The sequence below is a fragment of the Chlorocebus sabaeus genome, chromosome 1, assembly GCF_047675955.1.
Source record: "Chlorocebus sabaeus isolate Y175 chromosome 1, mChlSab1.0.hap1, whole genome shotgun sequence".
In the NCBI taxonomy this organism is placed as follows: domain Eukaryota; kingdom Metazoa; phylum Chordata; class Mammalia; order Primates; family Cercopithecidae; genus Chlorocebus; species Chlorocebus sabaeus.
The window spans coordinates 91,753,393-91,767,405 of NC_132904.1; the positions used below are offsets into that span (position 1 = coordinate 91,753,393).

The 14,013-nt window shown below is 34.2% G+C and overlaps 1 protein-coding gene and 1 long non-coding RNA gene across 3 annotated transcripts in view; one reads left to right on the top strand and one right to left on the bottom strand.

The window, feature by feature from the left end:
• The window catches only part of LOC140712731 (uncharacterized), a 69,234-nt gene that overhangs the window by 27,595 nt on the left and 27,626 nt on the right, over positions 1–14,013 (top strand). The gene's annotated exons all lie outside the window — the stretch shown is intronic.
• Positions 589–14,013, bottom strand: part of SESN3 (sestrin 3) — a 60,134-nt gene continuing 46,709 nt past the window's right edge. Inside the window, exons 6-10 of the mRNA XM_008020597.3 lie at positions 13,424–13,598; positions 7,707–7,825; positions 6,713–6,903; positions 4,488–4,632; positions 589–2,914 (exon numbers count right to left, since the gene is read on the bottom strand). Of these exons, the coding sequence (XP_008018788.1) occupies positions 2,828–2,914; positions 4,488–4,632; positions 6,713–6,903; positions 7,707–7,825; positions 13,424–13,598 (717 nt within the window). The 3' untranslated portion in view covers positions 589–2,827. The remainder of the gene's footprint in view (positions 2,915–4,487; positions 4,633–6,712; positions 6,904–7,706; positions 7,826–13,423; positions 13,599–14,013) is intronic.

Sequence of the window (14,013 nt, forward strand, 5' to 3'; positions counted from 1 at the left end):
TTCTCACGTACACTTGCACATTTAAGTTTGGCACAATGTGAGTGCAAGGTGTAGATCAGCGTATTGCATAATCACATCATTATACCAATTGAACCAGACATCTCTTTTAAAAATATCACATTTTAATATAAAAAGCTATACTATAAATTACTAAATAGTAAATTCAATACTCTGAAAAAATACCACCCTGGAAAACCGCATCGGAATTTCAAGTTTGCATTGGATAAAGAGAATTAATAGCAAACTCGTTGTAAAATGGTATTCACAACCTGAAATGCTGTGCATGCTGCGTATTAGTAGGTGCTTTAGCACCTGCAGACGTCAATTTTTCTAGGCTGGTTCACTGAGGTTCATAAATATATTGTTTTGTTTTTGTTTATAGTTCCAAGTCAACTTATTTTCCTGACTATTGATGAAATAGATCAATGCTGAGCTAAAAAGAAACTTTGCAAGGAAAGAGATCTATTAAAGGCACTAATATTTCCATAGCCTAGACTCCAACTACTTACATTTCCAGGGAAAAAAATAAACAAAAACTAAGTGGCCATTTTAGTTACTTAAACCTTGTTTCCCCTTTTGGTCTAAAGCTCATATGGTGTTCTGTGAGAATTTCTCCTCCTTTCAATACATACAAATCATTTTTTATCCTGTTATACAGTTCACCTGCACAAAAATATAGGGCTATTAATTGAAAGCATCTGGTAAAAAAACAAATTCAAGAATAAAAGACATCCTCAACTTGAAAGTTGTAAAGTTAGGGAAGTCAAATGGACATTTATGTTGCCATTTGTGTTTTGCCATTCTCCTAAATATTTTCTTTGTATTACATATCTACATAATGTAATATTGAATAAAACATACGGCATATGCAATAAAACAGAAGAGATATGGCACAAGTTCTCTGAATAATCTCTTTAAACCACCCTGTCTTCAAAAATATTAGTAATTTTTTCCTCACATGGAAGATTTCAAACAGGATCCTGGAATCCAAAAATGCAGAACTACCTATGTTAATAAGTGTACAGTCATATTTGTTTTCCTATCTGGAACAGAATCTAAAAGAAAGCAACCCAATATATTGTACCAGAAGAGGATGATAAATGGAAGAGGAAAATGATTTAATGAAACACTAGTTCACAATTCTTTCACAAAAGAAAAGTTAAATCTTATATCACAAAGTCTAAAATGAAATCTTTGCTGGAACTAACAGAAAATTGTATCTATATTATTTACTGTGAAAAATGGATATGTTTTCAAAAATTAGCATGTATGTGTACAATTCAAGTCACCCTTAACTAACCAAAAAGTGTTTAAAAAGCAGTGCAGTTGTGTCCTACTGGATAGTTGTAAGCATCTCTTTAGGCACTTCACTGGTTCGTTGACATAATACAAATTAAAGCTATAAACACATAATGTTGTGCTCTCTGAAGATAGTCTAATCAAGCAAGCAACGTAAACCAATGCAAAAATGTGACTTTTTGGCCACTTATTCCTCCCCTATGACTTGATAACTTTTTTAAACCAGTTGTCCAAGGAGATTTTTCTGGGGAAGGGAATGCTTTGGCATTATGAAAGGAACATTGTTCAATCCCAGTAAGGTAAAACTGAAAAAAGCCTGTGCAATAAAGAAATTTGAAAAAAATTTCTTTATGGCTCTGTCGAAAAGGACACTTTTGCAGTGATATGACAGGGGGAACGTTCAATTGAGTATTTTTTGAACATATTGCACTCTGTTTTTGTTGTTCAATCACATTAATGCATAGAAACACAATTTTTACCTTTGAATAATAAACTGTCTAACCTATTATAAGAACAAAAGTCATGGAAAATAATTTCTAAAAGCCTAACAGGAAAAAAATAGGCATATTAACCTTCCTTTGCTTAACAAAATATAGAAAAAGACTATGAGAAAGGAAAAATGTGCAAAGAAAATTTTTGGTCAGTCTTGTGTGGGTATAGGTTTATATGTGCCAACTAAATGAACTGTAAGCAGCACTGTGAGCACTGATTATTTAAGGTGACTGAGGATTACTGTCAGTGATAGGATTGTGTATAATTCCACTTATAATATATACATCTGATATGGAAAACTGAAACTTCTGTTTTAGAAGAGAAAGAAAATAGCTGAATTTGGCATTTCAGTAGCATGCTATAGAATTCATCATGATTAATTTCACATTAAATTATGGGCAATGGCTGTATCACATTTCATGTTATCGCCAATAGCAGTAAAACAACAACAAATGAACAAACAAACAAAAAAAAACAGTGCCTGACAAATAATCTCCTGGGGACACAAATACGTGTCCAGTGAGCAGCTTGGTTCAACAGCGCATGCTTTTCCTCCACCAGATTTAGGACACAACATTAAAATTTTAGAATGGCCAGAGAGGTCACTCTTTGCTGAATTCCAACATCTGAAAAACAATTGCTTGAGCAGATTGTAAGCACTTGTCCTTATTCTTAAAAAAAAGGGCAGGGTTGGGAGGGAGAAAAAATACACATACACACAACTCAAAAGCGCTGAAGTTAAGCATTAATAAGCCAGATTCATGATTTATGATCAGTATCCAAAACTCCAACTATAAACAATGCAAAGTAGTGCTCCTCAGTATTATTTTTGCAATTGTTAGTAATGTTAAGCATCAAGGAAAATAAAACACATCATTGCACATTACAGCCGCAAAAAACAAAAACAAAAAACAAACGGCTAAACTTTGACATTAGAGAACTGAATAATTTTTGATGTTATATCACAAATAGCTTCTGATATTTATCTTATGTGAAAGGTCTTTACACATGTATGACATTTTCCTTGGGTGATACTTCAGGTCAAATGCCGAGTTATGGCACGAAGAGCATAGAGAAGTTCAGCTTGCATTCGTGCTTCCATTAAGAGTAGATTGACATGAACCTAGAAGTGAAAATGTCATCAGTTTAGTAACCATTATAAACACCTAAAATATCTTATTAGACATTCACAAAGGTTTTTTAATGTCTATGTGAGCAATAAACACACGCACACCTAGGCATATTTATCCATGTTCATGATGCAACACTCAAACCTGTGTCTATAAAAAATGGCTCTGCGAGCAGTAAAAATAACCCATAAAATCTAAAAAATTCTGATAGCTTTATTAAAGTTGTTATTCTTGTAAAGTCAATCTTTTGGGTTATAAAATAAAACTAATTTTTATAAATTATAATTTCCCTACAAATTATATTTCTTTCTAGTTATAAAATTTTACATGGCTAAAAATCAGCCTTCATTTTTTTTTGACAGTTTATGCTTATCCTGTGAAAAGCTTTAACATTTGTTAGGTTTTCTAATTTAATGTTTCCTATATATTTCTTTCAAATAAATATTTTTATGTAACAGTATATTTGGCACAAAAGTCCTGAATTATACTGTCAAAACACTAAATTACCAAGTTTGGGAAAAATCTATCGTCTTTTTTTGGAGAGATGGAGTCTTGCTCTGTTGCCCAGGCTGGAGTGCAGTGGAGTGATCTCAGCTCACTGCAACCTCCGCCTCCTGGGTTCAAGCGATTCTCCTGCCTCAGATTCCCAAGTAGCTGAGACTACAGGCATGTGCAACCATGCCCAGCTAAATTTTTGTATTTTTTAGTAGAAAAGGGGTTTCACTGTATGTTGGCCTGGCTGGTCTTGAACTCCTGACCTCAAGTGATCCACCTGCCTCGGCCTCCCAAAGTGCTGGGATTACAGGTGTGAGCCACCGTGCTCAGCAGAAACCATTGTCTTAATAGGTTAATTCTAGTGGTTAAAAAATCTTGAAATGGATGTGCCTTCTGGGCCAAAATACAATTACACCTAACACAACATTTCAGTACGTCTGATTTTTATTAACAGTTAGGACTGCAGACAGTTTTCCAAATGTACTTTGAAGATATCAATGCTTAGATCTAGTATTTCAAAGGCTCATGATAAACTTTTATTTTATACACTATGTTGAACACAGCATATAACCATAATTGGGTTACTATTCAATAAATCTGAATTTAAATAAATATTTTAAAAATCCAGATAGTGGCTGGGTGCAGTGGCTCCTGCCTGTAATCCCAGCACTTTGGGAGGCTGAGGTGGGTGGATCACCTGAGGTCAGGACTTTGAGACCAGTCTGGCTAACATGGTGAAACCCCATCTCTACCAAAAATACAAAAATTAGCCAGGCGTGGTGGCGGGCACCTGTAATCTCAGCTACTCGGGAGGGTGAGGCAGAAGAATTACTTGAACCTGGGAGGTGGAGGTTGCAGTGAGCCGAGATTGCACCACTGCACTCCAGCCTGGGCAAAAGAGTGAGGCTCATCTCAAAAAAACAAACAAAAAAACCCCAGATAGTTAGATGATGCCACTTCCATGTCAATGGCAATAATTTATTAATACTTTCATGTGTTATTTTTTCATAACTATTACTTCTTCTACTGAAGAACTGTCCTTGGTATAATGCTTAACATTGAAACACTTACCTTTTCTGAGTGTTTGAACTGCCGCCAGTAACTATCATACATGCGTTTTGTAGTCCTCTCAGGATAGCAGGTCACTGTTTTAATGTAAACCTTCAGGCTTCTTTCAAGTAATTGATTAACTTCTCCATAATCATAGTCATCATACCTATGAGCAACACAACAATAGCTTTATAACGACAAAATCCAAATATTTAATTTCCAAAGCTATACCAAGGACATTTATTGTCTAGTAATTAAATACTAAAAGCTCGTTAATTAATTGAATCGACAAATGTTTACTGAGTACCCATTATGTGCCATGGGTATTCAGTAGTAGTGATATACTAGTGAACAAAATAGACAAAAATCCTTGGTCTCATGGAGCTTAAATTTTGTTGAAGTAAAAAGGAAAAAAAATTAAAAAGATAAACTTATTGTAGTCAGATGATAACTGCCATGGAGAAGAAATGGAACTTGGTCTGGGAGGAGAGGAGTTGTTATTTTAAATAGGGTGGGCAGGAAGGCTTCTCTGAAAGGTTGATATTTGAACAATACCAGATGGTGGTAAAGAAGCAAGTGTAAAGGACTTGAGGTAGGAGTCAAGTGTTTCAGGGAAGAGGAAGTAATCACGGAGTCCCATGCTGCCAAATAGTCAAATAAGATAACTGGGAACTGACCACTGGAAGTAGCTATATGGAGGTCACTAGCAACCTCGGTAAGAGCAGTTTTGTCGGTTGATAGGGACAAAAGCCTAATACTGTGAATAGGTTCAAGAGAGAATTGGAGATAAGAAAATAGTGACAGTAAATATACACAATTTTGTCAGAGATTTGCTTTGCACGAAAGCAGAAAAATGAGGCAGTAGCCACAGGGAAATGAAAAGTGAAACTGAAATTTTCTTTAAAGATGTGAGAAATTAAGTGTGTTTCTATGCTGACGGGAAAGGTCCAATAGAGAGAGTAAAGCTGATTATGCTGGAGAGAGAAGGGAGTATTGCTAGAATTGAGATCTTTAGAAAATGAGAAATGGGATTTTGTGCATAAGTGGATAGGAACATAGACAGTAATGACAGCAGAGTAAATGCGCACAGATGCAGACAGGTAGGTAAATGTGGTATTGGGAGCTTGTGGAATTTCTCTGTTATATTTTCAGTTAATTTTTAACCCATATAATGCTTAGTTTAATAAAAAAGAGTATCTCGATGCATTTATGTAAGCTTTATTTTGTAGCATCCAACAGATAAATATACTCACTACATTTGTTGCCTTGTATCCAATACATATTTATTGCATTTAAATTGAGTTCTATTAGTGTTTATTTTTCTTAGGTAGGTAGATATGATATATAAGTGTTTTAAAATGTGTTGATTCTTTGATAACATTGTCTAGCATGGTGAATGGACAAATAGCTCAGTTATTACATACAACCATAATCTATTACATGGAATATCATGTTATTAGTTGATTTATCAGTAAATTTTGGGGTTCTTTAGCTAAAATTATGGAAAATACTTTAACAGATTAAATTCTAATTATCATAAAGTCTTTCTGATATATATCGGATATATAGTCAAGTTGAATAATTTGTAACTGGAAATTTTTTCTGTCTGCTAATCTATTTCCATGAAAGCCTCAAACCACAAGTCAAAAAGGCACATTCTTCAAAAAGTGCTTTCTTGATTAGACTATTCAATCTCATTTACTTACTGTCCTCTCAATGCCAATTTTTCTAAATTTAAAGGTCATTAATTTATATTGGCTGATATATTTAATTTCAGTGTTATGTGATGTTATGTAAGCTTATAAAGGCACAACCTATTATAGTTTTGTTTATACTGTAATTGCCATTCCTTAAAAAATAAGTTTTAAAAAGACCAGATTAACTAAACAAACCAGAATTTATTATAGTGGTCTAAAGGGACACTACAACTGTCTTTTTAAAACTCACCTATTCTTCCAGGAAGGATTCTCAGATTTGGTCTAATTCTATCCTATCCCCAATGATTACTGATGCTTTTTTCCCTCCTTAGTAAATTTTTACCACTGTATTTATATGTGCATCAATGTTAAGATTCATGACACTTAAAGAAAAATGCTTCTCCATAAAATGAAATTAATTTTTAAAATCAGAAGTCTACATGTAATATTTTTTTCCCAGAGTCATATACCCCCAAACAAGACAAAAATAAGACTTATGCTTGAATTTTCACTTAGAAATGTATAAAACTCTCTCTACAATGAACATACCTGATTCCAAACATACAGTGAACGTAGTTAAATAAAGCTCTGCGCAGCATGGTTGTGTCAACATCCTCATGGGTGGCCATAGTGTTATATGTGAGATTGTAGACCATCCGAAACTTTTCATCAAGAAGATGTCCAATGTCAGAATAAAGTCTGTTCACCAGGGAGAAACCATGATTTTCCCAGGTATAGTCCTAAAAGAATAAAATGTATTTAATTACGAAGTGGGCATTTTCCATGTAAATTCTATGTATTTATTAAATATAACTAATGAAGCAAGTAAGTGAGGCTATTTCTAATTTAGTTCTAGGTTTGCAGCTTTACTAAGGCTTTACCAAGAACCCTTCACATCAGTTAGTAGATCAGAGTGTCTGGATGTTTCTTCAAAGGGTATGGGATTTGCCATGTTAGTGATGAACTCTGGTCATCTCCTATACTCAGGTACTATGCACACTATCCCCTTATCTGGAAGGGCCCCAGGAGATCTTGGAATATTCCTACGTGAACAAACCTACCCAGTGACATGGACAGTTAACAGATCATCTAAAATAACCATGAAGGAGTTTGTCATAATTCAATCTCATACCCTCTTTAGGAGTCCCATCACTGCTGTGGCTATTTCCTAGGGGTTAAGATTAGAGTAGCCCGTAAGCCCACGACTACTGGTGTATGATTTTATTCCAAGAAAAAGTGATGTCACTTGTTTTCCTCTCTGTTCCCTTCCAAAAAAATGGTATAAACATTATGCAAATACCATGTAATAACAGAAGTAACTGAATAAAGCAGACTGTTTCCTTTTGTCTTCTTAGGGAGAAAAACGTTGAAATAATTATACATCTATTGGGAACTCCAATTAGACTAGGCTGAAACTAGGTTAGATACAAAGATTTATAGATCCTATCAAAAATTCTTTAGATGCCAATTAAAAATATTTCAACACTTAACAGTTAAAAATGACAGTATTTTCTTGTTTCTCTGAATTAATGACATATTATACCTGAGCTCGGAATGTTGGCAAATGCTCTTCTCCTCGTCTCGCAAAGTCTTCATAACCAAAACCAGGGTCTTCAATGTATCGAGAGACATCAGATGTTATAATCATGTCATCCTCAAAATCTAAGGACAATAATGAACAATCTAGTGTTAAGGATACTGCACATGGTTAAGACAATAAAACGGAACTCCATTTTCTTCCACTTTTTAGCTTTTCCATGGATTTCTAAAGTGAAAACATTGACTCTGTGACTTAAATTTATATAAAATATCTACTGCTAAAGCTTTAACTATAATTTCATTACCAAATACTGGCAATCTTACCATTTAACTAGTTTTCCAGGTAAACTGACTAAACTATCTAAACAGTAGTAGCAAAGGATCAATATGCTAGTTTTACTAATTTAGGAATGGAAGATAGCACAGGCCTGTAAGCATAAAGCTTAACTTTTTTTTTTTTTTTTTTTTTTTGAGACAGAGTCTCACTCTGTCACCCAGGTTGGAGTGCAGTGGTGCGATCTTGGCTCACTGCAACCTCTCTGCCTCCTGGGTTCAAGCGATTCTTCTGCCTCAGCCTCCTGAGTAGCTGGAACTACAGGTGCGTGCCACCATGCTCAGCTAATTTTTTGTATTTTCAGTAGAGACAGGGTTTTGCCATGTTGGCCAGGCTGGTCTCAAACTCCTGACCTCATGATCCACCCACCTTGGCCTCCCGAAGTGCAGCTTAACCATTTTTTGTTTTGTTTTGTTTTTATATCTCCAGGGGAGGAAATGGGATGACAGGAAGAAGAAGAGATGAAGGTGAAAGACCACTCTGAGTTTAAGATAAACTTTGTTAAAATTACATGGTGTTTTACCTGGGTGTATTCACAATAAAAATTAGTTCAATATAGTTTATATTTAGTTTGCAAAAAAGCACACAGGGAGAAGGATCACTCAGTGGGGAGGTGAGCAGACTTTTGGATGCCGTTATCATTATCTTAATACACTTGAGTGCTAGTAGGGGGGCTCAGTTTGTGAACATTCAGTGAGCTTTATGCCTAAGATATGTGCACTTTTCTATGCATATGAAAACAAAAAGTATGCAACATATGGACTAAACAATGTCCTAATGAGACTGTGACTAGAATATTACCAAAGTGGCATTCAGGAAGATAGCAAGGCAATAATAATATTTTAAGAAAACTGATTTCTGCATACTTGATGACATTAACAATTTGCCACTGAAAAAGTTTAAATATCCAATGCATATTAATTTATGCAAAAATAATTCTATCTCACTTCTTATTTTAGGTTGGTCTGTCTTTACTATTTTTTCTGGTTTTAACCATTAAAAGGGGATGAACAAGTTTCATTTACTAGCTTCTAGTCTAGAAAATGAACATATATTTCTCAAAATAAAAGAACAACCTAGCTATTTCCCTGAAAGGAACAATATTTTCATTATAAGTATTTTAGTATTAAATATCATATTTCATAAATAATAGTAAACAGTATTATGGCATAATAAAAGACAAACTATAATTCTTAACTGTGAAAATTTTTGAGAGACTTAAAAAACAAGTGTAATTATGTTAATTCTTCCAAAAGAAAGGCCTGGTAGTAACACTTCATTATCTTTAATCTTTGCTATTGCATGAAAATCCTGACACTAAGTATTCTTTTCTCACAAGTTTTCAGCTGTCTTTAGGTCACTGCTGTGGACTAACTGGGTGCTTGATAATGGCAGGAAAGATTAAGTGCTCTGGCTACCCAATTTCGGATAAATCTTATAAAAATTCTTACCAAACTTCTTTATTACATATAAAGAAAAGAGATGGTCTTTACTGAGTACTTACCATACACAAGTACTATACTACACACTTAATATCTATTTTTTGTTCCATTAATACAGAAAGAAATATCCATTTAAGAAATAAATGAACTGCATCTTACTAATACCATGGTCAGTACTGTGTCAGTTAGAAATACAATGCATAGATGTTTAAGTATAAGATGATGTGAAAAACTTCTAAAATTAAATGCTCAAATTGATCTGAAGTTTTTAAGTGATTTTTCAGTCCTGTGAAGAGAATTTTCAGGCTTATTCCCAGCCTGATCCCATAACTACTTTATTTTCTCCTTGTGCTCCAGCACTCTATTCAGGTCAACAGAAATACTTTTAAAATGGCATTTTCAATGAATTATCTCTTAACATTTACAAACCAGCTTATACTTTCCTTAATTCAGTTCATTACATAATAATATAAATGAAGCAAAAATTATGAAATGTAGTAGCAATCACTGAGGCTGCTATGAAAAGTAGTTTTATAGGGTGCAAAGTTTATGGGTTGCAAAGTAAAACAAAGCCAAAAATAGTAAGTAATAACTAAACTCTATAAAACAGTGTCTCTCTAGAAGTGATTCTTCCTTTGACACTGCACAACAAAGTGGTTTCATTGGGCAAATATTGATACTGGAGTTGACCATTACATAGTTGGCTCTTTAGTTTTTGTTTTGCTGATACACATTTTCAAGTTGTATGACTTTTAAACATTTTAAAATAAACAGTGAAAAGTAAGTAGTCAGCCAAATAAGAGAAGTGATCCTAGGAAAAATCTCTATGCATTAATTTTTAACTTAGGAGTCAATTAACACCTGTTTCCTAGACAATTTTTATTCACAGAAAGAAATGTACAAAGGTCCCTCAATCCACAAATACTTTTTTCCTAAATTTATCTTAAGAAGTTAAAATTAGCATTCTGATTATTAAATCTAAAACTCTAGTTTTAATTCTATCTAAACAAATATTTCAAAGTCTGTACTCAAAAGAAATAGTATTTTGTTCATTATCTGCATTATTCTGCCCCTAAGAAGTAGTTACTGACATAATACAGGAAACGTTCTGTTGCAGTAATGGTATGCCTAAAGGAAAAAACAAAAAACAGTAAAAGCTAGTTAACCCTGTTACCAAGCTACAGAATATGACACCTGTAGAATACTTTAAACATTTATTTTCTTCAAAAGACTTGAAAAACTATTCTTAGAATCCTTACATAGAATCTGGAATACTTTATAACACTGGTCAAACCAAGACTTTTTTTATACCGAAAAGAAAAAATAAAACAAAAGCCTTTTTATTTCTATTTTAAAACGTGGTAAGTCTACACAAATGACTCAATTAGCTATTGTACTGAGTCTTTTTTCTATATTTTCTTTGTGCAGTCAGCAAATTTGGTACTGGCAATGATTATGAGTAAAATATGTATTTATATATACGTGTGTGTGTAGATATATAAATATATATGTATGTGGAGGGATGTATGTATGTATATTGACAGTATTTCCTTGAGATAGCCTCTTCTATTAAAATTAGAACATAATTTTTGGCTAAGGTCCAAGACTTGCTAGTTAAAATTCACTTTTGAAGGCTGTAGTCCCAGCTTAAAGTTCCAAGAAGGTAGAGACTGAAATCCAAAGTATATTTTTAATATTTCAAAAGACCTAAGAGAAATAAAACATTGACATTTTTCAAGCTTTAGTTACTTAATGAAGCTCTTAAAAATTAATTTCTGAAAACACAGATACTACTAACTTTAATAAAAATGTTTACATTTTTAGACATTAGTTTACCTAGAAGGTTCATCATATATTCATTATTTTCCTTCACCCTCACCTGTTCTCTCTGGATGAATTTTATAACCGATTTTTAATTTCTGCTCCCAGTTATATGCTGGTAACTTCTAAAATTTTACCTTGACCTTAAAGTCCTCTCCTGATTTCCCATCTCTTCTACACTTTGTATTCCAAGAGTGGTTTGCATACCAGCAGCACCGGCATTACTTGGAGGCTTGATAGTAATGTGGCCTATCAGGCCCTATCCTAAACTGACTGATTCAACTTCTGCATCTCAACAAGATTCCCCAAGTGACTCACGAACACTGAAGTTTAAGAAGCACTGTGCAAGACATTTCCAGACTGGTTGTTTTATAGACATCTCTACTCAAAATGTCCAAAATATGGTAGGTTACATATTTCTTAAGGTTAGCAAGATCCTTACAGTAGGGCCTCTACCTACCTAACCAGATTTCTCTTTACACTACCTGTTTCATGATGTACGTCCTAACAACAAAGAACCACTTGTTCTTGGACCCAGCATCCTGTTTCCTTACCAACGTGCCTTTGCTCGGGCCTGGATGCCGTTTCCCAGGTCCTCCTGTGCCCCTCAGTCATTACCTGACTTCCTCACACTCAACTGTGTTAACACTTATTCTAGAGCCAAGGGTTGCAGGCATTCTTCCTCTAGGTTCCTCTTTTGCCAACTCCGTTTGCCTATCAAGACTGGGTTCAGTGCCCTCTTCTAGGCTCATATCTTTCACATTCTGCTATGCGTTACAATTATTTTTTTGCTACTAGAATGAGAGTGCCCTGAGAGCAGGAATCACACCTTATTTAGCCTTAAAACCTTAGTACCTAACATCATGCTGAAACTCTATGGGGTACTCAATAGGTGTTTGCAGAGTGAATACTAAACCAATAACCCAAACACTAGGTTTCTTTGTTTGGAATTTCCTGCTGACTAGAGGCTCTGATTTTAGTGACAGTAATCTTCAATGGATTAAATTAATTGAAAGGATTAAAATGGTTACTCAATTTGGTAGATACAATTTTTCATAAAAAAGATCATCAGGAGAAATGATAAAAAGGGTTCTTGTTCTTCCTGGTAAAACTGAGAACTACTGATCAATATTTTATGTTTAACAAGTTACGGCTGAAACAATTCTCAAAATTTATGAGATTGATGAGTTTTAAGACAGGCAGTAGTTTTGAAGGTCTCTTTTAGATCAACAGAACTCTATTTTTAAAAAATATGTTATGTTATGTGTGATCCCAGCTACTCAGGAGGCTGAGGCAAGAGAACTGCTTGAACCCAGAAGGCAGAGGTTGCAGTGAACCAAGATAACGCCACCGAACTCCAGCTTGGGTGAAAGAGCGAGACTCAGTCTCAAAAAAAAAAAAAAAAAAGGGTTATGCAGTTGGATTACTTTTAAAGGGTTTAAGCTTTGTATTGAGTCTATGCTATTTTAATAGCATTTACTATGTGGTGCTCAATATCTTTTTAGTTGTAATTGAAAAGTTTCCCTCTATTTCAGGCTCTTCGAGTGTTAGATAAACTGTTTTCAAGACTACAGCAAAGAATCTCAGCTTTTACACAGGATGAATTCCTCCAAATTCAATCAAAGAAAATGACCTAAATAATACATTTTTATAGAATTCCAAAGAAATGTAAATGCAAGTGCAGTGTAATTTTAGAACTAATCTGGAAAAGCAGCAGTGTGAGAATAATCTTCCCACACACCCCACCCACAAAAAAGGCAAAGTTTTAAAAAAAATTTTAACTATTGAAACAATATTTCAGTTATCATTTTAAAAAATCTCAAAAGTAGGATAAATTAAATATGCCTATCTAACTTTATAAGCAACTGATCTGCTTTAAGTAACATTTTATCCAGGATAGAGTATGAACTACAAAGCTGAAAGGTCCTCTCAACTCAATCTGAAATACATTCAAGGATGAACCAGCCTGAGGGAAAGCAATAGCATGACGGTAAGATAGAAGAGAAGAACTAAGTAAGAGAAAGATGATAGCAGAATCATTTTTACATATCCATATGGAAAACACTGAAGTTGCTCTGTCAGGGTTCTAAGAACAACTAAAAGGCAAAAAGTACAAAAAAGCACCTGAATGAGGAAATGAATGAAAAGTATCTCCAGAGACCACAAAAAGACTTTCTTTCTTCTCCTTTTCAAAACGAGTGCTCATTTCTTCCTGAGACGCCTCTTCATCTTCCCTTTCTTCTTGAAGTCTTTTCATCCTTTCCATTAAGGCCTCTAGCTCACTTAGAGAATCCACAATCTGGAACCAGATAAGATAATGTTGGGTGCTATTCATACTAAAAGTGTTCCAGTAAATATCTCCATCTCCCAATGTCACCTTACTATGTACAATGGCACAGGAACAGTTATGAAGTTCTTAAGTCGGTTTTTCACGAATTTCAAAGGAAATCATGACAGATTCCAACATTTTCAGAAGTATGATTTTTTTCAGTTATAAATATAAAAGTTTCTAAGTATATATGTGTGTGTGTGTGTTTGTGTGTGTGTATAAAATCTAGAATTCCAGCATTTGGTATACATTAAATATTACAGTTTAGCTTAAAAAATGAGGGAGCACAATTGTTTTACTTTTTGCTGTCAGATATGTTTTCCATTGGTTGTTCCAGCATCTTATACATACAAGTATATTGTTTTGGGATCTACTGTCCAAAGGG